This window comes from Anser brachyrhynchus, assembly GCF_964034855.1.
Source record: "Anser brachyrhynchus genome assembly, chromosome: 14".
NCBI lineage: Eukaryota > Metazoa > Chordata > Aves > Anseriformes > Anatidae > Anser > Anser brachyrhynchus.
The window spans coordinates 19,677,987-19,702,130 of record NC_137709.1 but is presented as its reverse complement, the minus strand read 5'-3'; the positions used below and the strand labels follow the sequence as shown (position 1 = coordinate 19,702,130).

At 47.3% G+C, this 24,144-nt stretch overlaps 3 protein-coding genes across 6 annotated transcripts in view; 1 reads left to right on the top strand and 2 right to left on the bottom strand.

The window, feature by feature from the left end:
* CCNJL (cyclin J like) overlaps positions 1–5,632 on the bottom strand; it is a 28,647-nt gene extending 23,015 nt beyond the window's left edge. Inside the window, exon 1 of one of the 3 annotated variants that reach the window (XR_013939371.1) lies at positions 4,846–5,632. Coding sequence is in view for 1 of the 3 variants with exons in the window: in XM_080555408.1 (XP_080411534.1) it covers positions 4,846–4,923 (78 nt within the window). In the remaining 2 variants the exon portion in view is untranslated. Of the gene's footprint in view, positions 1–2,304; positions 4,410–4,845 lie in introns of those variants that run through there. The other 2 variants (XM_080555408.1, XM_080555409.1) reach the window with 2 other exon arrangements.
* The window catches only part of FABP6 (fatty acid binding protein 6), an 80,728-nt gene extending 67,524 nt beyond the window's left edge, over positions 1–13,204 (top strand). The window contains exon 10 of the transcript XR_013939375.1: positions 5,629–13,204. The gene's annotated coding sequence lies outside the window, so the exon portion shown is untranslated. The remainder of the gene's footprint in view (positions 1–5,628) is intronic.
* Positions 12,663–20,659, bottom strand: C1QTNF2 (C1q and TNF related 2). 2 transcript variants are annotated; one of them, XM_080555413.1, is made up of 3 exons: positions 20,226–20,659; positions 15,523–15,771; positions 12,663–14,323 (listed from the first exon to the last, which is right to left on the bottom strand). In XM_080555413.1, exons 2-3 carry the CDS (start codon positions 15,761–15,763, stop codon positions 13,710–13,712), a joined length of 855 nt encoding a protein of 284 aa, XP_080411539.1. In that variant the 5' UTR covers positions 15,764–15,771; positions 20,226–20,659; the 3' UTR covers positions 12,663–13,709. The 2 variants fall into 2 exon arrangements, with proteins under 2 accessions (XP_080411539.1, XP_080411538.1); XM_080555412.1 differs by having other exon boundaries at positions 20,230–20,646.
* Between the last annotated feature and the right edge of the window lie 3,485 nt (positions 20,660–24,144).

Below are 24,144 nucleotides of genomic sequence, written 5' to 3'. Positions count from 1 at the left end.
AAAAAAAAGTCAGACAATTCCTCTTACTATTTCTAGTGAAAATTTAAAACCCAGAGATTTTCTAATAAGGGCACATAGACAACATATCCTTTATTTTTCTCTTGCTCAGCAGCGACCAATCAGGTGGATGGAGCAACAGCTTAAACACACACTTAAACCACATAGATCAGTGCTACCAGCTGCTACCCTTACTGATTTATGATGCATTCCATAGATGCACAAATGAAAAACACCATAAATTAAGATTTTCTTCTGTTACCATTGCTCCTGTACACTCAAATGAAGCACGAAACTCACATGCACCTCCTACCAGAACTCCAGCCACGTAAAGGAACCACAAGTGCCAACCTACTCAATGACTTCGGCTTACACTGGGCTATTTCACTTGCATTTTCAAAAAACAACCCCGTTTTTCAGAATACCCAGAAAGAAAAGCAGGCTCCATTCCTTAAAATCTGAGCTTTGTTTAAACTCTTAAATTAAGCTTCAGTCATACTACCAAGATGTCATACAAAAAAACCCTCCAAACACATGGCAGACCGGGCCAGTCCTTCAACTGCACTTATGAACTTTTCGAGCTTACACATACTGCCCTTCAGCATCCTCCCAACAGTCCCAAACATTTGAACTCTAAGAGCAAGTTGAACTACTATGGTGCTTGAAAATCCACTACTTCATGTGTTTCACTGTGGTATTTCATCAGACATTTCATTAAGTCCTTCTTACACAGTTCAAAGCAGTCAGAAGTTCAGCAGCTAATCTGAGAAGGATCAGAGAAAGGAGTGTGAAAATTGAAATTCTACTTTAAGGAGAAAGAGATCATGAGTAACCATGTACTTTACCAGGACACCTGTTTCTTTCAGCTTCATGCATATGCTGCTATCTATAACATAACCAAGTTACAGCTAGCAGCCAGCAATGCTATTGTTACCGCTTTTCAAAAGCTAGATTCCTCCCCCCCACACCAAGTGAACAGATTATGCTGTTGTTGCTGGACTGCCACTTTTGGAAAAAGCCTAATATTAATAAACCTCAATGCCTCTAACACCTACTCTCTTCTTACCGCTCATTCAAACTGGAGAAGCTCATCAGAATAAAAGGTTAATGTTTTATCTTTTTGATTAATCGTAATGGCAGAGAGTCCAAACTCTTTTGCATGTCTACAGGTATCTGGGACCCCTGAAGTTCTCATCTAGAATTCATTTTAAAATCAAAAACAGAAGCATCACCTACACAATGCCGTAGTGCCTTCCCTCTTCTTAAACTGCATGTGCAGTTGTCTGGTCTGCACCAATCCAGATTTCAGACCGTGCCAGGCAGATTTGAATGTATCAAACTTACCATCAGTACTAGGTAAGCATTGAAAGGATGACAAGTTTTTAAAATAACAAGGACAAGAGTGGACTTACTGGCTAAAAATAGTGCGTGTTACATTAAAATCTTCATGCTATCAACAGGTCAAGTAAACCAGGTGCTTCAGCAGAACTAGAGAAAACACAAGGACATAATCTACTATAGAAATACAGGCACATACACTGGATGCAGGGAGAAGAAGAAAAGATTGTATTTTTACAGAATAAACTTAATAACATGATACTGCACTACTTCTAACAAGAAGATTTAGAACTGTAAGAAATGTGCATATGGCCGGTGAAGATAAGGGCCCCTCACAACAAGCTCTGTGTGCCTTGCGGTCCTGCTTCAGGGACTGCAGTCCAAACTGAAACTGTGGATTCAAGCTGAGGGAAAAGTTGCATGTCAAAACAGAACGAAACACTTCACTGTGGTAAACAGCATTTCTCATGAGATCTTTAAACCCCAAGAGGAGGTGGGAGACAGGAGCTTTCTCCTAGAGGAACTCACTCAGACCTTCTTACCACTTAGAGGCACATTTTTACAACTTAAAGGACTGTTTGGTTTCAGCAGAAAGAAGATCAGCTCTCCTGACCTGGCTGAAAGTAACTGCAGACTGCAATTTAGACTCCCATAAAAAAGATCAAGTTACAATATTAACCTTTTCAATTCACAAACAACAAGTCCTGTAAAATTTGGCCCTCCTCTGAGATGCTATGCAACAGATGAATAAAAAGGGAAATGCAGGCAGATCTAGTAATTCTCATTAATTGCAGGAAATGAACTTATCCTGGAAGGAAACAGCCCAGCAGAAGTACAGAAACAGGAGAGAAATAGCCACCAGACATCACTCGGTTTGCTGGGACACTAAGACTGCGGTCTAAAGTAAAGAATTTCCTCAAACAGAACAAAAACCAACCAAACAAAAAAAACAAACAACCACACACTGACTTGTTACTTAGCTTTCCACACTTCTGGAGTATTCAAGTGGGGAGAGTTTTGTAGAGATGTCGCAGTAGTTCCACTTCCATTTAGAAAGCTCTCTGATTTCTGATGGAGAAGTCAGCTGCCTGGAACAACCAGTACCTTTCCATTATCACCTATTTCTACAATGGCCCTATGTTACTGAAGAATCAGAAAACATCAGCACACTCAGCACCTTTTATGGCTTGGCGTATGTCAACTTTCCTAATACAAACATACACAGTATGCTTTGTTTTTTATTTTTCTTCCTGGCTCAGGCTTGCAACAGGTTTAATGTTCTGGTCTAACCCAGAGAAACAAACTCTCATTTAAAGTCTAAGGATGAGCGCAGCGCTTTTGAAACATAAGTGTTGTACTCTGATAGACCAGCACTCCCAATACCTTACAGAATACAGCCCTGCAAAGCTATCACTGCATCCCAATAACCACAGCACAGGTATTTCACTAGTCAGACAATTCAGGAGCTATTAATTTCCTCCACATTGAACTAGAGCCTTTGGGAAGTCACAAAGTCTTGCGGTATCTTTCAGCCCTCTCTGAAGTAGAAGCCAGGTGCATTTGGTGTCTGCTCTCATGTAGAACACATCCATCAGACAGAGCACACAACATCTGGCACAAAACCTCCAGCTTCCAAGTTGGTTAACAAGAACTTCCAATCCATGTGCGTGTAACATTTTTTGCAGTTAACATAAAACATCGGATTGTTTCAACTTATGTCTTAATTGCTTCTAGTTGTCCATCAGCTGTTCTAGCAAAAAGAGTGGTGTGAAATTTTATTTCTTACCTTAAACACAGACTTTAAGGTACATTCTTCAAAGAAGTTGAATAGCCCGCAACATGCATTTCAACCTCCTCGACAAGCATCTTTTATTAAGTTACTTTCCTATCAGACTCACATACTTCAAACTGAGACCTGTTTGTTCTCACCCAAGACACACCGGTCCAGACTAAGACTCCTCAGCAAGCATCTTAAAACAGAGAAGTCATGTAGGCTTGAGAGCACCATTGCCTGAATTTTCTGTATCCCAGTATTAACGAGCTAATATACTAATAATGCACTAACACGGTAGTGGGGATGCAACAACTTCAGTTTATTTTGTTCTATGCAGTTTTGCTACAGGCATCCCTAAAACTGGTCTAGGCTTACAAAACTGGCTTCAGTCCCTCAAAATTGATCTTCCCAAACTTTGCTGCAGGACCCTTTTGAGCAGTTTCACAACATTTTATGATAAATTGTGATGTTTTGAACAAAAACAAAACAGAGAACCTCAGCAATACACTTAAGAGCTGTTTCTGCAGAATATTACTTGAAAAAAAAAATCACAGAAAGTGAACCAAAGAAGTCTTAACACCTGCCATTATTTTTCCTTGATACATGAGCACTCTGGATTGTCATGTTGTACTTCCTTCAAAAAGAAAAGCAACCTCACAAGGTGGGTTGAATTAGTATATGAAAGCATTGTAAACCTTCCTCACAGCAGAGAAAGGGCAGCCCAGAGACTCTCTCCCTCTTTGAAGGTTTTTTCAATTCAAGCAGTTCTTGTCATTTCAGCTAGCCTAGGTTTAGTATCCATCAACAAAGGAGTGGTTTTTAGGAATTTAGAGCAGTGAGATGCATCCAGAATGAAGACTGAAGAATTAAGTTGTTGATTAAAAGGTAGCAGATACACTGAACTTAAAAAAGACACCAACCACCAAAAAAATACCCCCAGCCTCTTCTTCCCCTGTCAGTTGGCTTCCCCCAGTTCTCCCTGCCCCGTGGAAGGCCGAGGAGCCCAGCCTCAGCTGGCAGACAAGAGAACAAACCAACCCGATTGCGAGAGACCTGGTAGCAATTGCATCACCTGGCAAAAGTTATTGCTAGATGACAGTAAAGAAGACAAAGGGTGCAGAACATCCAAAGCGTTCACTTTGTTAGCAGTAACTTTATGAGCTTAAAGCTGTGTCAACTACAGGTAGGCAATGTTTGCTGTGGGCTCGCTCCCACGTTCCCCATGTTAACAAGCTGCATTTAGAGCTTCTTCAGAGCTGGGGATCTACCAAAGGAAACAAAGAGCAAACAAGTAACTTTAGTTTTACCTGCCCGCAGTGCAAGTACAGGAATTCACTATTTTGTGTATTGCAAGCCATTTTTTTGGCTTTCTAATCTGCCTGTAACGACACCCTAACTTCTAGAAAAGTCATTACAAGCCCTGTTGGTGCACCTTTCAGTTCCTTTACAACTTGCCAGGGAACAAGGTCCCATATTTTCCTCGAATCTTAGCATTTATCTTGGTGAAAAGAAGCAAAACCATTTCTTGGCTTCCTGCGATGCGCTGATTTTTCTTTGCCTCCGTGCTCTCTTGGCATCTAACCTAAGGAGCGACCAGCAGGCCGCCTAAGTTAAAGCTGCCGACCAGTCGGGGCAGGTGGCGGGTCGTGCGGCTTCGGCTTGGGGCAGGTCCCGGCCAGGAGCACACCGCAGGGGAGGGGAGAAGGAGGAGGGAGAGGAACAAAGCGGGGACAAACCTTCGTCCTCAGGGCCTGATGGATGTCTGCCGCCAGCTCCCCTTTCCACCACCGCTCCTCCATCCTCGTTCTTCCCATCCAACCAAAGGTCCGGAGGAGGCTCGGGGGCGCTCTGCCGCCAGGGGGAACAAACCGGCCGAGGCTCTTGCCGCCGGCTCTTTGCCCTCCCCGGGGCCCCGAGTCCCCCCTCGGTGCTGCTGCGGCTCCCCCAAGCCCCCCGCGGGCCGGGAGCAGCCGCTGCCAGCCGCCGCCGGGGGGGCGGAAGCCCCGCGGCCGGGGAGGGGGAGGGGGAGGAGGAGGAGGAGGAAGGAAAGGCGGTGGGGGTGCCGCTGCCCCCCCCCGACGGTGCGGCGCTGGGGTTAATTGGCTGTAATTAAGAGGCGGCCGCCGAGGGGGAAGCCGAGCCTCTGGGAGCCTTGGGGCTGGGCGAGGAGGGCTGCCTGGGAAGCGGGACACGGAGCTTCTCCCGGCTTCAAGCCTGTGAATGCTCAATAGTACTCTCGGTGTTAACATAAGAAATGGGTTTTGTTCTCGTTTTATGAGTCTGTCTTCAGCTGCCAGAAACTTGTAGACCGCACTTTTGCTTGGGGCTGAAAGTGAGCTCTTCAGACCAGATCTGACAGGAGCACAGCTCCCTGTCGGGCCACGCAGCAAGGTTTGCCTCTCCCGGTGACCAGCAAGCAACTCCGACCTGTTCTGATGCCGAGCTGGGACCTGCCAAGGGATGCACTTCCCTCCTGTCCCCATACCTAAGCCATAACTTGCATCTCTTGTTTGTGACAGGTCCCGTCCTTGACACACAGACAGAAGGACGCTGACAGTAGCTGCAGATTTGTCGTTTGCCTTCAGCCCAGCCTGGCTAAAATTTCAGACTGATAACCACTGCTTTGCTCTGGGGGCTCGTGGCCCACCATCCCTCCCAACCTATTCTATACCAAAGTCTCTCTATTGATCTGTTCAGGATAAAGAATTTCCTGAGAAATTTCACCAGGCCTAGCAGCAGCTTTCCCATTTAAGGAAATGAACTCCAGTTTCAGAATTATTATTATTTAAAATAAAATACGCAAATTGCCTGTCATTCTACACAGGATTTTGCAAAAAGAACCTCACAAAATATTTTCTTCATTGCTTTCCAAAAGAGAAGAAACAGAAGAAACCTGCATGCTTCATTTAAAGTAAATATTTGTGTTGATTTTAATGTTCCTGGGAAAGTATTTTTGTGATCAACAAATTTGTTGACCAATTCTTCTGGTGAAAACATACCGTGGTTGTTTATGGTCTATTTTCTGGCTTGTCCCCTGCTGTAAAGGAGGAGCAATGAAGTTAAGTGGCAACAGCTATTAAACCTACAGATAAGAGCTGCCACCAAGTGTCCATCAGAAATAATTTTCCCCTATTTTCTTTCTAGTACATCTAATTGTCCTGGTATCCCTTAAACAAAGTACTTGAGTCCCTTAATTTAAGCAAGGACACTATTTTTTTCTCTTTTTACTTGAAACTGAACACATGCTTAAGAAATGTGTTGCATAACACTGAGCATTTCCTTACAAGTAATCCATTCATAATTCATACAATGTATTCATTTCCTATAACTTTTTCACATCTGTATTATCTCAACATAATTCTCAAGTTTATTCATGTTAAATAATTAATTGATATAAATTCTTCAAAATAAAGTTTCAATAATATGAACATAGTATGGATTTTCAAATATTCTTTACGTCCCTATCATCTATTGCTTTAAAACATTTTAAATCTAAATTATTTAAGAAAATCTTTAGAGATTCCATTTAAAAAAGAAAATTGATCCCTATAATGCTGGTTTTAATTTACCAGCCAAAAGATTTTATTTTTCAAGATTATGGCCCACATACTTCACCTGTTCCAATTGAAAATTAATTATCATGCATCAAAAGTGTTCTTCAGTAACTGCATTGATAATGAAAATTGAAACAAATAATGAATCGAGTTGGTTCTCCTTTCTCTAGCATAGCAATGTTAGTAGTGCTCAAATAGACTGCCTTGCTGATTTAAAAAAAAAACACAACAAGTTTATTTGGTATCATAAACTATGCACAGTAACAAACTCAACAGAACAGTAGTTCTAGGATTGATAAGAGCTCAGGCATAGCCTTGAACCTTGGAATTGCTTTATTTTGAAGGAGGGAGTGCCAGCAAGGCCACGTACATAAAACAGGGAATCCAGTACTATTCCATTTGATAGTCAAACAATCTGCAGACATTATACCATAACTTGACTTGTTGATATTCTAAAAATTGGCTGCAGTTACAGTATACTTTTTCAATCCAAGCAGGATCATTCAAGTCATCAAAAAGTTCTGATATAACGGTACAGTTTGGGTTAAAGTACAAGCTATAGCCACATCAGAACTGTGTTTATTAAACTTTCAAGTGTTTTAAAAGACAGACTGAGCAAGATCAAAGCAAAATCCATGAGGGCTCCTAAAGTAAATAGGCTTACATAGAATTTATATTAATTTAGAGAAAGTTTATGTTAATTCATCATCATTAATAAGTCAAGGCTAAGTAAAGCACGGGTACAAAGACAGTAAGGCTTCATTGATGTAAGCCTAGTTTCAAATCAATGACATTGAGTATTGAAGACTTTTTCTTTAAAAAAATAAACAGTTTAACTCGAGCAGGTCAGTATCTTCACCACTCTTCCATTGTTCTGAACGCTAAGACAATGAAATTTGTATAAAGCTGAACAAAGCTATCTGAAAATAGTTAAGGACACAACCTTGAGTTTGCCAGAGTGTCTCAGGCCACCTGCATTTTACCTGCCAGCACAATAAGCTCAGAATAGCCAGAGGCTCATTTAGGGAAGCAACACCATGGAAATGCTGCTGCATTGCAGAGAAAGTGCTGAGAGATGCTAAGCCTGCATCAGTAAGGAGCTGGGGTGCTCTTAGTTGAGCCTATGTAGAAAAAAGGTGCTTCTTAGTCAAGTCTTACATGCAATACAAACAGTACCAGCTCACGACTGTACCCCTATCAGGGAGGCTATGTGTGCCCAAAGGACATCTAGAAGCAACTCAGGCCAGTTAGCTCACCCCCCCACCTGCTACCAGAAGCAAAGACAAGCTCCTCTAGTGCCTATTGAGGGGACCAATGCCAGCAGGGATGACCTTGTACCTGTCTAGGGCCCAACACCCCCACTACATATTTCCTTTCCCAGGTGAGCAGCCCAGGTGGTTACTACCCAGGTGCCTCCCATTTCAACAGGATCCCAAAGCCAAGTTGGCTCATCAACAGCTTGAGCACTAATTTAAGTCAATTTAAGTGCTCTCAGTGGAAGTATAGTGTGATAAATTCTTGATGTTGAAAAAAAGTGATCTTCCTTCTCTCTGATTCTCCATGTCTCTCTATCTTTTCCTATCCTGGTTCCCTTGTTCCTTTGTACTAGTCCTGTCACTCATCACATGTTTTCACTCCCTAACGTACTTTATTAAGTCTGTTTTTTCTGTTAGGCTAATCTTTTGTAATTTTAGTGTTATATGTTCTATGAGAAGGATCTGAAGCCAGTACTAAATAAGCAGCAAGAAGGCACAGCCAGGAGCAGTGAGATAAGCAGGGCTTCTTCTTTCAGCAGCATTAAACTGTTGTGGTGGGACTTACAGAGAGGGGCCCAAATCCACTCTGTCCTGTCCCTTCCCAGTATGAGCACTCACGGGGCTCAGCAGAGAGGGGCTCATCTAGCAAAAGACACACAGAAACAAACAAACAAACAAACAAACAAAAAAACAGTGAGCTGCTGCCGGGTGTGTGTCCATGCCAGGCTATTGAGCCTGTGACAAGACAAGGAAAGAACAGCCCTTTGGGTTCTATTCTGATACTTGAGGAAAATACTGCTGCTCTTTCAGACAGTTTTATTGACCAGCCTTTAAATGGCTGCTGAGTTTTCCTTCCTGCTGGCACAGAGCGGGACAGTGGCTTGCTTGCAGCTCTCCTGAGGGTGCTGAGATCCATGACTTCATGGGCATGATGCCGGCCATGGGTAGAGGCTTGTGGGCCCTCTGCTTCCCAGCGGCCTGCTGTACCTCAGTGCTGTGCCCAAGAACTGAGGCAGAACCAGGCCCCCTGGATTTCCCCTGGGACATGCTAACTGGAGCACCGGGATTTCCTCATTCCTCTTCCCAGCCACTGGTTTATGTGGTGACAGGAAACTCAGAATTTACCCTCTCTTGCAGAAGTCTTCTGCTTCCTGACCTGCCTGTCAAGCGCCCAAGGACACTGCCTCTGCACCACAGGTTTGCTGAAAAATGCCATGAGGAATCTCAAGCTAACTACAGGGTTATAATAGGATGGGACAAGAGAACCATTATCATTTCCCCACAGTAAAATCCCTGGTGCCACATTTGGGGGCCAGGCCAGGGCCTGGGGGCAGCTGAGGCAGGAGCGCTGGGGGCTCAGGGCCCTGCAGTCACAGGCCTGTGATGTCCAGATGTAATTTGGCAGCTTCTGCTGAGGGACCTGGGTCACTTCAAGTGCAGAAATGTTCCTTTGGCAGGGGCTGGTGTTACTTAGCAAGGCAGCATTGACACAATCTGGAAGAACAATGCCTTTTCTGTCTTTAGCACCGGGGATGCTCACTGTTGGGTTAACTGGTCTAAATGGGCACGGCAAACCCATGTGCTAATAAACCTCATGATCCTGTTGTGTAGACAACCCCACAAGGGGAAAACAGGCTCTGGGAGACCGAGTTAAGGGATCAGAAGCAGCATCAGACAGTGGGGTTTATCCTGGGACTTGAGCTCTCCCAGTGCTGAGTGCTTCCCAATTTTCCAATATTTGTGCAGACTGCTGCAAAATAACAGCTTTGTCTGAGCTGAAAGCAAGCCTGACCCTGCAAGGTACACCACTGCATGGTGTTGGGATGGACATGGGAAGGGGAAAGCCCTGTGGTAGCAGATATGAGCTCCTCTGGCAGGAAACTTTTTGCCACCATGGAGGGGACCTGGGCAGGTGTGTCACAGCCATGTCTGTGCTTGTCTCTAATGAGCCACAAGATGAACCTGCTGAGCCTTTATTGCTGAATGAACACAAAAGGTAGATGCTGCAGCTACCTTTCCTCATCTCCTCCTGGCATGCTGAACGCCCAGAGGGACTCACCTGTGACAAAACTTGGAGTAGAAGGCAGCAAATGGCAGTGCTGGTGCTCACAGTGCAGGAGGCTATTGCAGTGTAAGAGGTCTTGCATGAGGGTGGTAGATGCAGATGGCATCCTGCCTTGGTCAGCGTGTTCCTCCCTCCCTCCCTTCCTCCCTCCTTCCTGACAGTATCTGCCCATGTGTTTGCTTGGCCAGGATGTTCCCAGCTCTGCTTCCCCTGGGATGGAGGTGCTGGGAACTGCCTGGGCTGGAGAAAGCAGCCTGTGTGGGAGTGGTTCTCTCCTGCGAGAGCTTGGCTGTGAAAGCCAGAGCTCTTTATGTGGTGTTTTTTTCCAGAAACTCCTGGAATATTTTATTCCTGGAATAAAATTTTGTTAATCCCAGTCTTAAAAATAAATAAATAAAGTTGCCTGGCTGGAGGAAAATGGAAGCACAAACCGAAATGCAGCCTGAAGATGCCGAAGCAAGCCAGAATGTGTTATTTTTGAAAATCTCTGAAGCCTGAGCCAGTCACTTTAGGAGAGGGGGGGGAAAAAGCCCCACATTCAGTGTTCCAGTGGTCGGCCTTGTGATGACCCAGTCACTTGCTGCCTCGCCAGCTTCTCTTCCCTCCCTCTTCTCCTGGGGAAACAGGAGGAGGGAAGCCTGCAGCTGCTTAGAATGGTTCTAGTGCAGGATTGGGCTGAGTGGAGACATTTTGTTCAGCATGCAAGTTGCTTTGTTTGCTTTTAAGGCATGCTAAGAGGAAATTAATCTCTTTCACAGAAACCTGCGCAAGAGTGTATCACTTCAAACACTCATGCTTCTTTCACAGAAATAATTGATGCATGGTATCTGTAACTGACTGCAGCCCAATGGGAGGTTAAATAATCAGAGAAAAATTAATACAGAGGAAGCTGTTCCTCTCCCTTTTGCCTGCAGTATCTGAAAGGGCTGAGTTTTCCCTCGTGAGTCCTTGATGGCAGCAGATCTGCAAGGGCTGGGGCTAAGCCCTGCAGCACAGAAGCCACGCTGTGACCTGGTGTGGTGGCAGGGGCAGTTCCCAAGGGTCGGTGTGAGCATGGTGGAGCCAGCGTTCCTGGTCGGCAGGGAGGACCTCAGCCCCAGACTGAAAGCAAGCTGTATTTTACTGAGCACTTAGCGGGGGTCAGGGGGTTTCTCTGTCATTTGCATTTTAATCTTCCAGACATAGAGACTCATTTGCAAATTTTCTTTTTCACTAGACAAAAAAGATGCTTTGCCAGTTAATAACTCCCATTGCTTCTCATCAGGGGAAGCCAGCTAGGGGCCCTCAGAGGACTGATAAGGGGAAATGCTCCCTGCTGGGGCCTTCTGAGATAACAGAGGACAACTGGGAGTTTAGCCATATAGGATGGTTGATGGTTCAGCTGAGCTAACTCCTGACTGCTGCTTTCTTTCCATGTTCCTCTTCTCAGTCTAGGTCCCCACAATGCTCTCCCATCCCCTCCCAGCTCTGGCACCTGCATTGCACCAAGTGGAGTCACCTCAAACCCGGTGAAAAACTAACCTGCCTATACATCAGAAAAACAAAATCCTTTTGGGAATAGGTGACATATTGAATTGAGGGGGGACAGGACTGCGGAGGGGAGCACTCTCTTGGCAGCAGTCCCGCCACCTCCCTCAGGCTGCCTTTAACATGGTGCTGGGGAGCTGTGTCAGGGCAGAGACTTGCGGGCACGTTGGCTCTGCCCAAAAGCTATCCTGGCCCCAGCTGGGCTCCTGGGCTGTGAGGGTGGGAGTGCAGGGCTGGGCGCTGGGAGAGAAAGGCAGTGCTTGAACTGCTGCTGCCTTCAGGAAGCTGCCTGCAAAATGCACCCCAGGACATCCTAAATGACAGTCTATAAAGTGAAATGTTATCTGAGCAGCCACTGCCAGGGAAGGGACACCTGCCAGCGAGGTGAGCAGCTTCAGGGGAATGGACAGATCCTATTCTTCCACCTTGCAGATAGTCTTGGATAGAGAGCAGAAAAGTGGGGTCCTTGGCTTATTGGCTTTGGAGGGAAGAGATATTCTGTTGGCACCTGGCCCTATGAAATCCATCTCTAAAACTAAAAGTGTCTATGGAATGTGTAGCAGTTCTGAAATAACTTCTAGAACACTGCTTTATTAGTATCAAGGGTATTCCAGTATTTTTGTTCAGCTTTATTTTTATAAAATGTATTTGAAATTATTTTCATAAGATGTAACACAATTACTGTAGTTCACGAAAATCATGCAACTATTTTAATTTGTAAAAGTAAGATTTAAAAAAAAAAAATCTTAATTTTTTCTTATGGACTACCCCTTCAGTGCCTGAATATGAAGATTAGAGGAGCTGGAAATTCGTATGAAGTTTAGCGAAGTGATAAAGGAGCCAAGAAATATGAATGTGGAAACCAAGAAGATGCATCTGATAGTGAGGAAGTGACTCCTTCCATCTGGCTGCTGAGATAGCCCTCTGTTACAGGGTGGATTTGACATCCTGGGGCAAGGCAGCCGAATGGGCAGCTTGATAGCAGGAGAACTCTTCTTGCTATGGTAATAGCAAATCCTTTTGGAGCACATCCCTGTATTAGCTGATGTTTGGGTTGGAAAGGAAAGCAAAGGTCAACATAGCAAAAGCAAAAAGCTCAGCTTTTGACTTTTCTGCCTCTTATTTTTTAAATACCATTTAGCACCAAGACATTGATTTTAGAGTATCTGTAATATTGACATACAAAACCAAAAAAACAAAGCATATCGGTAAGACCAGAGTCTGTGTGTAGCCTTAAGCCCTTGAGGAAGATCTCAGCAGCACCACAAGTATCTCCTTCCAGCAGAAGCTGCCAGGGATGAAGGAAAAACTGGCAGGAATCAAGAAATGGGTGTGTTACTGAAGCTGTTTCTGTAGTGAAGGTTCATGCTGTCTCAGAAAATTCAGTCCTATCTGCGAAGTTCCCTCTCTGCCAAGGGAAGGAGGCTGGCAAGTATTTGGCTTGCACAGCCAAAGTCTGTCTCTGGTCATATCTTATCAGTGCTCGCCTGAAAGCCAGCGCAGGACCCCAGCACCACTACGAGCAGCTGAAATCTGAGAAATGCCAGCAGTGCTCGATGCAACAAGATATATCTTACCAGGAGTTTTACCTTCAGCCTTAAATGAGCTCTCTCCTTTGTGGCACGTCCTGTTTAGACTGGATGCCTTTGCTTATTAGTTTTGATGAGGCTGAGAGTTACTGGCACTTTTGTAACAGTAGCTGATAACTTCCTGACTTTTAGGAAGCTGGTAAAGTGTAACAAGGCTTATTGTTGTTATTATTATTATTATTATGATTATTGGTGGTGGGGGGCAGAGAGGCACTGATACAATCTCCAACATCAATGGCACTTAGGAGCTCAGCTTTCAGGAAATGATTTTTGATCTCCACGCTTTATAATAATACAATAATGAAAAAGTTCTGCACCAGTACTTGAGTTACATGTCCTTGGCACGTTTGGATGGTGGTGGGAAAACATAACGGGTAGCTTCAAGGTTTAGAGACTCATGAGGTTACTTAAAGGTTGTTCCTACTAATCCTGGCACACCCTGTGGACTAGTTGTTGACATCAAGTAAATATCTAAGGAGCCAATACAGGCTGTTAGCGCGAAAAATGTGGAATGATATAACACCACACATGTCCATGTACAGGCTACACTTTGCTGGACTGAGGTTGCATCCATTTCCTATTTTTTTCCCGATGGGTTTGTTTCTCGCTCTATATTTCATTGAGATAATCTTGATCAGGATAGATCAGGAAGCCAGTGAATAAGCTGTCTGTCCAGTAGGGGTCATAAAAGAGCCCGTTTTGTTCAGAGTAAAAGATCTGCAGCCATACTTCATCCTCCTGCTTCAGAGAAAGGATGGTTGATCCAGAGGCAACGTCGTGGTTCCCAGTGTTGGCGTCGAAGGTCTTGATCCGGTACTGCCCGTTGTGGACCAAGCCAATGGCCAAATGTTTGTTGGCCAAGGTGATATCATAAGTGAAGTAGTAAATACCTGGGATGCTGCATATAAATTTCCCACTGGAAGCGTTGTAATGTCCTCCTTCATTCATAAGGATCCTGTCAAATTTGATGGGCAGCCTTTCCCTTGGGTAGCTTTTGGAGACAGCCACAGAAAAGGCAGATTTGGCTTTGTTGGCATTACAGGTGCAGGGTCCTGGCATGCCAGTCTCACCCTTGTTCCCTTTGGGTCCTTTCTTTCCCGGTGCTCCATTTTTTCCAGGATTGCCCTTTAAACCCTTTGGTCCTCGTGGGCCTGCCTTGCCGATAGCTCCCGCTTTCCCCTTTGGTCCTGGCTTGCCTGGGTTCCCTGTTCTGCCCTGTGGACCTGGAAGACAAATAACCTTATAAACTTTTTAGTTAAATATGGCGAGTGGAAAGGGATTATATCAATTTAGCAGTATGTTTTCATTTGGGAGGAAAACCTTGCTAGTGAGAATCCCGATGAAATACCACCTGGGGCGGGACGTGTCAGGACTGATTAACCACATTAAGTAGCTGGCATGATAACAGGACTCGGGAGCAGGAACGCCTGTCCTCTTTAAGGACCGAAAGGCTGGTTCAGTTATCTGACTCACTTGAGAAAAAGGAGTAATAAATTATAAAGCTAGCCGGGAGAAAGCTTTAAATCTTTGGGTTTTGAAGGAGCTGGATGGGTTTGTGAAGCTTTTGGAAACTAGCTTTGAGCAGATGGGTACATTTAATCTTCTGCCTATTTTTTTTTACATTTAACATGAAACTGTGTTGTAAAAAAATGGATTCTAGGTGTAGAAAAATGCCCAGTTTAGCTGGGATCTGGGCCAGTTGTGAACCAGAAGACACCTGGTGCAGGGACTGCCTTGAGATGGGGAGCAAGCTGGGCTCTGTCACAGTGGTGCTGAAACTGCTGGTGAGCCCTGAGCGTAGTAGTATCTGATACAAGAAAATTTCAGGGGGATTTATTTTGTGTCTCTTGATCTGCTGTAGCGACAAGATTCAAATGCAGCTGCGGCTGGAAACTTGTTCTCCAGAGTCTGTTTTGGGGGTGAGAGAAGATGCAGCATTTGTATGGTGGTGTTCTGCTGAGCCAGGAGGGCGCTCTGGGGTGGCAGCGGGAGATCAGCGGGTTCTGACTCCTGCGGGTCCTGATGCTCACAGTAAGGTCTGAGCTAAATGGGAATCCCACCTCAGGATTAAACTAGGGTTGACATTTGCTTTGATTTAGGTGGAGCAAGGTCAGAGCAGTGTCTGCTACCCTGTTAGAGCGCTCTAGGGAGCCAGTACTAAATTTTTGCTTCTGAATTTGTTTCCCTTGAAAGCAGCAATCCAAGACCAGCCCTGTGTCTCTTGGCTAGGGCGCATGTGTCAAAACAGGGAAAATCTCCCTCTGGGGGAAAACGTGCAATATTAAAATGAAGATGATAAGAATTACATGCAGCATTAAGACTCTATCAGCAAAAATATATATTTTGGAAGGTTTTGTCATGGTGTTTGGGATGATGCTTTTGTATTTTATTCTTATTTCCCAAAGAATTTCTTCCCTCTTACCTTCATCACCGTGCTCGCCTTTGTCCCCGTCCTTGCCATCCTTGCCATCTTTCCCCGGGAAACCCATCCTGCCGACCGTCCCCGGAGCACCGGGAGCACCGGGAGGACCGGGGGGCCCGGGGGGGCCTGGCAGGCTGCACGCCAGCTGGGGACCCTCCTGCAGCGCTGCCTTGGCAAAGCCCCCGAGGATGTGGTTTGCCACACAGGGCACGGTCCAGAGGAGGAGGACAGCAGAGATCATGGCGCAGCCTGTAGAAATGAGATGGGGGCGGAGATGTGCGGGGAGCAGTGGGTGAGGGCACGGCAGTGTCCCCTCTGCCAGGCCTGCGTGTTGTGGAGGCTCATAAAAATGGAATGTTTTTTGGCAGGGCAAGGAAGCTGTTTGTTTTGGAGGGATGCAAATTCAAGGCTTTTGCTCAGGGAATTTTCCAGGTCTGAGCAATATTTTCTTTTCAAACTTGCTCTTCTCTAAACTCCTATCCATGACCACCCATCCTTTTTCCTGCTCTCCCACCTTTCTCATGCTAATGTACCTGGCAGCTCCAGCTCCTCTCTGAAGTCTGTCTGTGACTGTTTATCTATGCGCAAGGAAGGACTGGGACAAGGTCAGAGTCAGAAATGATGTCTCTGGCCTCTCACACAACCTCCCCAACCCCTTCACTGCTCTCCTCCTTTACCATTCCCCTCCTCTTTGCCCTTCCCTTCTCTGAAAAATAAGCCATTGTTTTAAGCATAGAATATAGCAAGGGGGGATTTTCTGGAGCATCCTGGGCTCTGCCTTCATTCACAGGAGGGTGCTGGGCCCCCTGAGCTTGTCTGACTCCACTCGCGGACGGGAGGAGGGTGTTCTGACAGGAACTGATTTCTGAACACAGCTATTCCCATGGAACTCCCGGTGATGCAGAGCAGTTATCCTGCAGTATAATCTCCCTCTGGACGTCTGTGTGTGGAGCTGTTTGCAAGGAGCTGTGCACAGAGCAAGCCCTCTGCATCTTGAAGCAGCACTCAGGTGCACTGCCAGCTGAGAGAAGATTCTCAAAATCAGGCTGATTGACACGAGCTCATCTTCGTGCACAGCCTACCTGAGACCAAACGCTAGAAGAGTTTAAACTAGAATTTGTGTTGGTTCTGCACATGGTTACAGCTGTAGTTAAGAAGAGGATTTCCCCTGTGTCATCAGTTTCTGGCTACCCGTGGGTGCAGTGCTCGTGCTGTTCCCTTCCCAGTTCTGAAGGATGCCGTGCACCTGGGGGTGCCCCAGCTGGGGGTTTTCCCCCTCCCTTTGCCAGCAGGGGAAGTGACAGCCATGAGCTGTGGGCGCTGACCGCGGGCTGCGGCAGAGGCTGATGGGGTTGGGCTGTTTCCAGTGGCCTGGGTGTAGAAACGAGCTGGTGGCGGGTGAAAGGCTTCCCCTGACCCAAGCTCTTTCTTTGCACTTCCATAGTTGGAGTAACCCTTGAAATGAAGCCCAGAGCCTAAAGCTGCCCCTTACAACTCTGGCCAGTTCATTGTTTGCTCAGTAGCTCTGTGATCAATCAAGGTGAAGCCAGAGGAATGTTTTAAAGGTGTTAGCCACCTGTCACTTTGGTACAACTCCTGTCCCCCAGGCTAAGAGATACACATGCTTATACGATGGCAAAGACTCCTGTGAGATGCAGTCTGTCCCTTACTGCAGCCACCCTGTACTGTAGGAGGCTCTGAAAGCCATCCACTTGTGTGGGCATTCTTATCACATCCTCAAGTCCTAAATGAGCTAAACACAGAAGCAAGGCTTATAAAGCAAGAAAACTGCCTTTCATATATTTCTTCGTACTCGTGTGCTGGAGTAAATTTACAGCTAAACATAAAAGTGACAGATGGAGGAGTTGTGACATCCCAAACCTCTCATGGGCCGTTTGGTCGGGCAGGGTCCTGCTTGGTGTCAAGGCAAACAGTGGCGGGCTTTGGCTTCTCTCCAGCGTGTTCTGCTTAACTCTGGCACTGGGAAGGAGGTGTTCAAAGCACCGTACGCATTGCACGTTGCCTTAGTGCTCTCCCTCGCTATCGGCTCCTGAAGGGGTGGAAATGCACATTACATGCTCCAAATCCAGCCAGCAATATGCGACACGTTAACGCTGAGTGGGAGCCCCCCGTCCTGCGATCCGTGGAATTAGGACCCTGCGGAGGAGTGGGAAATGCAGAACAGATCTCCGGGCTGGGGCTGCCTGCTGAGCCTGTCTGTTCTTCTGGTCTCTTCCGCTTTTCTTATACCCAAGTTTATTTGCTGGTGAAAAGTGTTGGTTTAATGGCCTTGTGAGACCCAAACCACAAACCGGTATTGATGTGGACAGCTATATAAAGACTTCTTGCTCACAGAAAGGGGAACAAAGTGCTAAAATGCCTGCGGAGCAGGGAGATCCTAAGGGAAGCTCCATCCCCACTTCCCAGTAACCACCTCAAATGGGGCAGAAGAGAAGGGAGAGGCGTTTGGAGATGGATGACACTAATTAGTTGTGGCAAGGAGATATTTTGTTGTGGGGCATAACCAAGGGGGTGGGAAAAAAAAAAGGTGGGACTGCTTCATGTAGAGGAGAAATGAGTACGAGTGAGCACAAGGCAGAGGGCAGGGCACCTTCTCTTAACCTTTCTTAGCGCAAGTACTTCTGTTTACCCTCAAATAACCCCAGTAGTTAACCCAATGGGATAAAACACAAAATACCCCGAGGCTAAGAGGTTTGTAGAAACAATACTCGAGCGGACGGGGAATATTTGGCTACCTGGAGCAGTGCTCTGGTGCAGCTCCCGAGTCAATGGTAATTTTTGGCTCTGCAAGACCTCTTCATCCCACACCACAGCAGTGTGTGTGGGGTGGGAGCATGGTCACATTCACAAGAGAATCTATAAATAATCTTTTAAAGAAATCTCTTTGAAAGAAAACAAACCCCATGCTGTTCCACCTTAAAAGGAAAATTGCTCTTCAATGCAGAACATATGATGAGCTCCAAGAAGCAAATTGGAAACAGATCAGCATCTTTCCTCTCCTCGGCACAAGCAGTAGATCTGGCACTGAAGACCAAGCAGCACAGTTTCAGCTGAGATCTTGCTGTTATAGTAACATTTTAATTAATGCCTTTTGTAATAGGGTCTTGGAGACTTAATGGCCATGACAAATACATGGTGTGTGGGTCACAACCCCCCACCATGCCCTGGAGGCTATGAGAGCTGGTGGTGGAGCACTGCTTGGGCTGGAGACAAGTCAGGGGTGGATGTGGTGGAGATGGTGGAGCTGAGTTGTTCAGAGGTAGAGCTCATGGAGGAAAGACCCTCTGGGCTCCCAGGTGCTGGGCAGGCTCCAGGCTGAGGCCCCAGGTCCTTATCCCAGCTGGGTCGTTTGTCTTCCAGCCTCTGGGCTCTGAGAGAGGCTCCAAAATGTACTGTGAATGCAGGAAGCTTGAGCTGGAAGGATGCAGCACAGGCAGGGGGAGTGACAGGTGTCCATCAACTGGGATTTAGATACAAGGATTCCCTGTGTCCTTCAGCTGAATCCACAGAAATTGTTGCTGTGGCACCCAGGGCATCCCCTGGGGCCAGTGCAGTCCCTAAAATAGTGCTGTGGAACCCCACGGGATAATTTTGGGGGATGTTTGTGAAGAAGCAAACTGGGAAGGAGATGGCTTTAGAAAGTGTTCACTCGTGAGTCTTAAAGCATGGCTCTACAGAAAATGTGTCAGGCTTCTGTGGCCCGTGGAGCATTTCTGCGAGGGGACTGCTGTCTAATGGCTTTTCTGTGCATGCTGCTTGTCCCCAGAGCATCTCTGTCACGTGGGAGCCCCCTCCCCAGGAGCTCTGTCCCCACAGGGCTCCTTGCAGACCCTGCTCCTGATTGCTGGCTTGCAGCAGCTGGAGGTGGCTCACAGAAAGGAGCTGGGGGGGACACATCTCTCGCCGTGTCCCCCTTTGGCTGCTGCAGCATCCCTGCCCTGAGTGCCTGCTGGAAGCCCCCATGCAACCACTTCTATTGCCTGAGCTATTTCTGGAGATGTATGTGCATTTAAAAAGGGCATCTGCAAGAAACAATTTTGCCCATAGGAGTGAGCCCCAGGTGCAAAGGAGCAGCTGTAGCTCCTGGTGCTTGTGGGGCGGCTGGGCTGAAAGCACACCGGAGGGAAAGCCCCAAGGGTTTGCCAGGCGTGGTGGCCAGATGGTGGATTTTGGCCAGGGAAGCCACCTTGTGCAGTTCCATGCACCTCTGCATGGGGAGCAAAAGCTGGAATACATGCATTTAATTTCTGATACAAGCTGATGAAGTAGCTATAGCAGATACAAATTTGATTTTTTCCACAAAGTAATGTCAAAGGAGATAAAGGGAAGTAATGAATCTCCTGCACCCAAAATAGCATCACCTCCTCCGCTGCAAGCAGCTGCAGTGCCTGTGCCAAGCCTTCCCCAGCCCCAGGACAGACCCGTGGCACAGCAGCTGCTGCCTGGTACTGCAGCGAAGGGGGAGGCTGTGGTTTCGGCTGGGCGAGGTGGGTGCTCCTGCTGGAAACCCGAGGAATGTTTCCTTCCCAGATGGTTTCTTTTAACTTGCCGCTGCTGTCTTTATGGATTCCTGTGCAGGCACTGGAAACCTGAGTGCTTCATCAGTTAGACCTTATTTGGTAAGTTTCCCAAGTTAAGGTTAAGAGGAGGAGGGAAAAGAAAAAAAGGAAAAGTGAACTTACTCACCCAGGCTGATCTCTTCAGCGAGATCTCGACAGGCGCTGGAAGCCCGCACGGTTTTGCTGTTGTTTTGCTGCAGATCGCTGTCACACAGCAGAGCACAGAGCCCGTCCTGCCACGACAGCGTCCTTCTGAGGGTGCTCTGCAGTCCTCACTTCTTGGCTCTTTTGTCTTTATTAATGTTTTACCCCGTTTTGCATGTATCACTAGCTTCCTGCAGCAGCTCTAGGCTTTGGCTCCACTTTGCCAAAGGCATAGTTTTATTATTGTGTAATGGGTCCGAGCCTCTTCCTCTGTCACGTGGTGTGGGCAGAAAGCTTTACGCACACATGGCTGGAAAGCTCTCGGTGCCTGGGGAGCCTCTCTCCTCTCTCCTGTGCAGTCTGGGAGGAAGGCTCAGGAGTTTGCCTGGGCCGTTTCTGGGAGGTTCTGCCTCTGCCATAGCCACTGGCCGTACAGGCAGAATTTGTAAGGGTACAGGGACTGAACCAGGGAATAACGTAGAAGCTTGGTCCTAGAGCACTTGCAAGGGAAGCAGATCTTATCCTGAGGGTGGAAGCTCACTTGTTGTGTCTAAAGTAATTTAGACAAATCAGTAAGGGCAGATCATTCCAGGCTTGAAGTAAAAGACATCACCATGAAGCAGCAGCTTTGTAAATGTGAGTTTTGAGAGAAGACAGCAGATGCTTCACAAGTGCCCCAGGTGGATGTGGGAGACAAGACGTGGAGACCTCGACACCAAGATGTCGGGGCAGGACCGTTCCTGCCTTTGGAAAGGGTGAGGGCTTTGTTTTAAGCTTGCAGAGTAATTGTGAAGCCCTACCAGTTGTTGAAGATAGGCAGTAACGCTGGAAGTGGTGCCTGAAACGGGCGTTGGGCCACCGTGGGGTGCCCAGCGAGTGGTGCCAGGAGGGCAGCGGTGTCCTGGGGCCATCCTGTCCCACCGGTGCTTCTGGCTGCAGGCTCCTGCCCTGCCCAGTGCCTGGGACAGGCGTGTGCTGGTGGCTGGGCTGCAAGGTCAGCCAGCAAATGTCTTCTGCTCAGTGCAAGTCCTCTGAAGTACTCCACAAGCTTCGCTCCTTCTTATGCCAGAATTCATCCTTAGCAGAGCTCTTTTTTTTTTTTTTTTAAAGCTTTGCCCTGAACTTGCTCTCAGAACACGGTTAGAAAGGTTTTAGCTGCATTTATCTGCATTAGAGACATAACATAAAAATGAAGTGTGTCTGCACTTCGCTTGGTGAGCTGCAGTCAGTGAAGCTGCCCTGGAGGGGCGGGGATGTCTCACTGATGGAGCCCAGGGCTGCTGCCGTGATGTGCTGGCAGCTCAGGCACCAACACACAGCACAGCAGTGTTGCACAGCATCATTCAAATATTATAAATATATTATAAATATATTGTCCTTGATGGGGCCCTCTCCCCCACACACAGGACCAGCTTTTCCCACCCTGAGTGGCTTTGCGCTGGGAAGTCCCTGGTGCAGGAGCAGCCACGTGCAGAGGAGCCGTCAGCACAGCCAGCACCAGGAACGAACTGAGGTGGAGAAACCCAGCAGCCCTGCTGGGAAACGCGAGGCAGGACTGAGGCAGCTGCAGCTGCTGGGGGTTTGAGGCAGCGAGGGCCTGACCTGCTTCGGTGGCGTGGGGACGCTGCGTGGGGATGCTGCGCCCGCCGACACCGAGCCCGGGCCTCAGGCGGCTCTGCTGGCGAACGTGCTTGGCAGCGCTTCAAGGAATAACTGCACTGCCCGTCCGCAGGGAAACACAGCAGCCCCGGCACGTGGGCCTTGGCTCTTCTTTGGTTAGCTGGACACTGCAGGGAAGCGTTACAAGAGATGCTGTCATGTCTGTGCTGCTTCTTAACGACGGGCTCCCTGCAGGGACTGGCAGGTGGGGGTGTCTAGCACAGGGAACGGGGCTCGCTGCCTGCCTCTGCACATCCCTGGTGCGGGATGTGCGTGGGGCCGGGGCTGCCCAGCCCCTGCGGAACAAAAACTGCAGTTTTAAGCTCCGCCATCTCCTGTGGACATATATGGGGTGGGAAATGTAAGCGCCTAAACGTGAGTGACTGCTGGTTCTCTTCTGAGATAGAGGCCAGGACTGTGTCTCAGCAAAAAAGGCTTTTCCCATGCTGGTTTGGGGAGTGCTGCTGCATTGGACTCCTACAGATACTGACCTTGCACCAGTGACTTCGGAACCAAATAAAATGAGTCAGCAAAGGCAAAAATAGCTGCAGTTAACACGGAGGCTGGAGACAGCCTGAAATTCAGCCTTCAAGGCGAAGATGGGAAACGGCAATGCAAGTGTGCATCTCTTCAAAGATGTGTCGGTCCTTTGATTTTTTTTTTTCATCACTGTTTGGAAGATACTAAGGGGAGGGAAAAGTATTTTCTACCCAACAGGTCTGCTGGCTTAGCATGGAATAGTGATTTGGGTAATTTTTATTGCCCTGCCTGAAAGGAGCTTGGAAGTCTCTGAGCAGTCTTCAGAGAGTGATTGTCCCTCTCCAAAAGCCCCCATAAAAAGAGTCAAATCTCTGTTTAAATTTCAAGGATACCCTTGAGACCATTAGCTTTGCTTAGGAACTGCAGCCCTAACCCATTAAGATAAAAATAAATAGAACTTATTTTGGGAAGAGGGAAGCGGGAACCAGCCCAAACACCAGTGAGCCGCTGCCAGCACACTGCAGATGTGCTTTTTTTTTTTTTTTTTTTAATTTCTGTTTCTTTTGTCTCATGCATCTTCTAGTTCAAAGTGAAATTTCACAGTCTCTTTGACTCGCTGAATTTGAGGTATCATCTGATCACTTATTTAGACAAGAAAAGACTCTTCTGAAAATGCCTTGTGTTTCCCAGGAAGGCTTAAAAAAGAAAAACAAAAAGCATGGAAAATTATAGAGGTCTCTAGGAGACAAATCTCATAGGCAGAACATTGAGTGACAGGGAAATGCAGTGACTTTGGTTTCTCCAGGAGCAGGTTAAACAGAGCCAGTGACCGCCTGAAAGCAGCCCAGAGAAGAGGTGGATAGCAGATGACTTACGTAGTAAAGTGGGCAAAAAGCAAAATGAGCTCCTTAAACTGCCAGCCGGGTACAGACATCAGCAAGAAACAATGCCCAAAAGCCAGAGTTGGTCCAGAAACCTTGCAGATTCTCCATAAAGGTGTAGGGTCCTAAAGGCCCTTGGGGGCTGGACCTGGGGTTAGCCACATCTCCAGCCCCACTGCTGGGGGCTGAGCATCACCAACAGCGATCCCAGCACCGGGGGATGAGGGCAGCATTGCTCAGGCCAGGAAAGCCAGTGCCACCCATGCCACAGCACAGTGCCTCTGCCTTCAGGGCAAAGCTGCATCCCCCAGAGACGGGAAAAATGTCTTACATGGCATGTGAGCAGTGACAGGCTGCACAGAGAGTAATAGCTACAGACAAATCCCCTCTCCCTCTGGTGCTTTCCAAGTGGGGAATTTTGCATTAGAGCTGCCCTTTTTGTTCTCAGACAATAATTAATTTGCTAAAAATGGACTTCCCCCAGTTCCTAAAATATTGAGAAAACACCGGTGTATCAGCGGCACGTGCCGTGGGGCTGTGCTGGCTCTGGCCTTGAAAGCTGCGGCCAGGGGCTTTTGCTTCTGCAGACGCCCAGCGTGCGGCTCTCTTCCAGCAAGGAGGGGCAGCCGAGCCAAACCAGCAGGCAGCCGACCCACCGTCCCCTCCCTCCCCTTTCCCACCCAGGGTGTGCAGAACCAGGACAAGTGCTTGGGCTGGGAAATGCCTCAAAGTGTATGGGTGTGCTGCAGCCTGAGCCGGAGGGAGCCAGGCTGGGTGTGTGTTACAGCGGGTGTGCGTTATGGTGTTAGCGTGTTCTGTAGCAGCTTTTGGATGAAAAGCAGCCCTGGGTGTACTGGGTCTGGCTGGGATGTTAACTT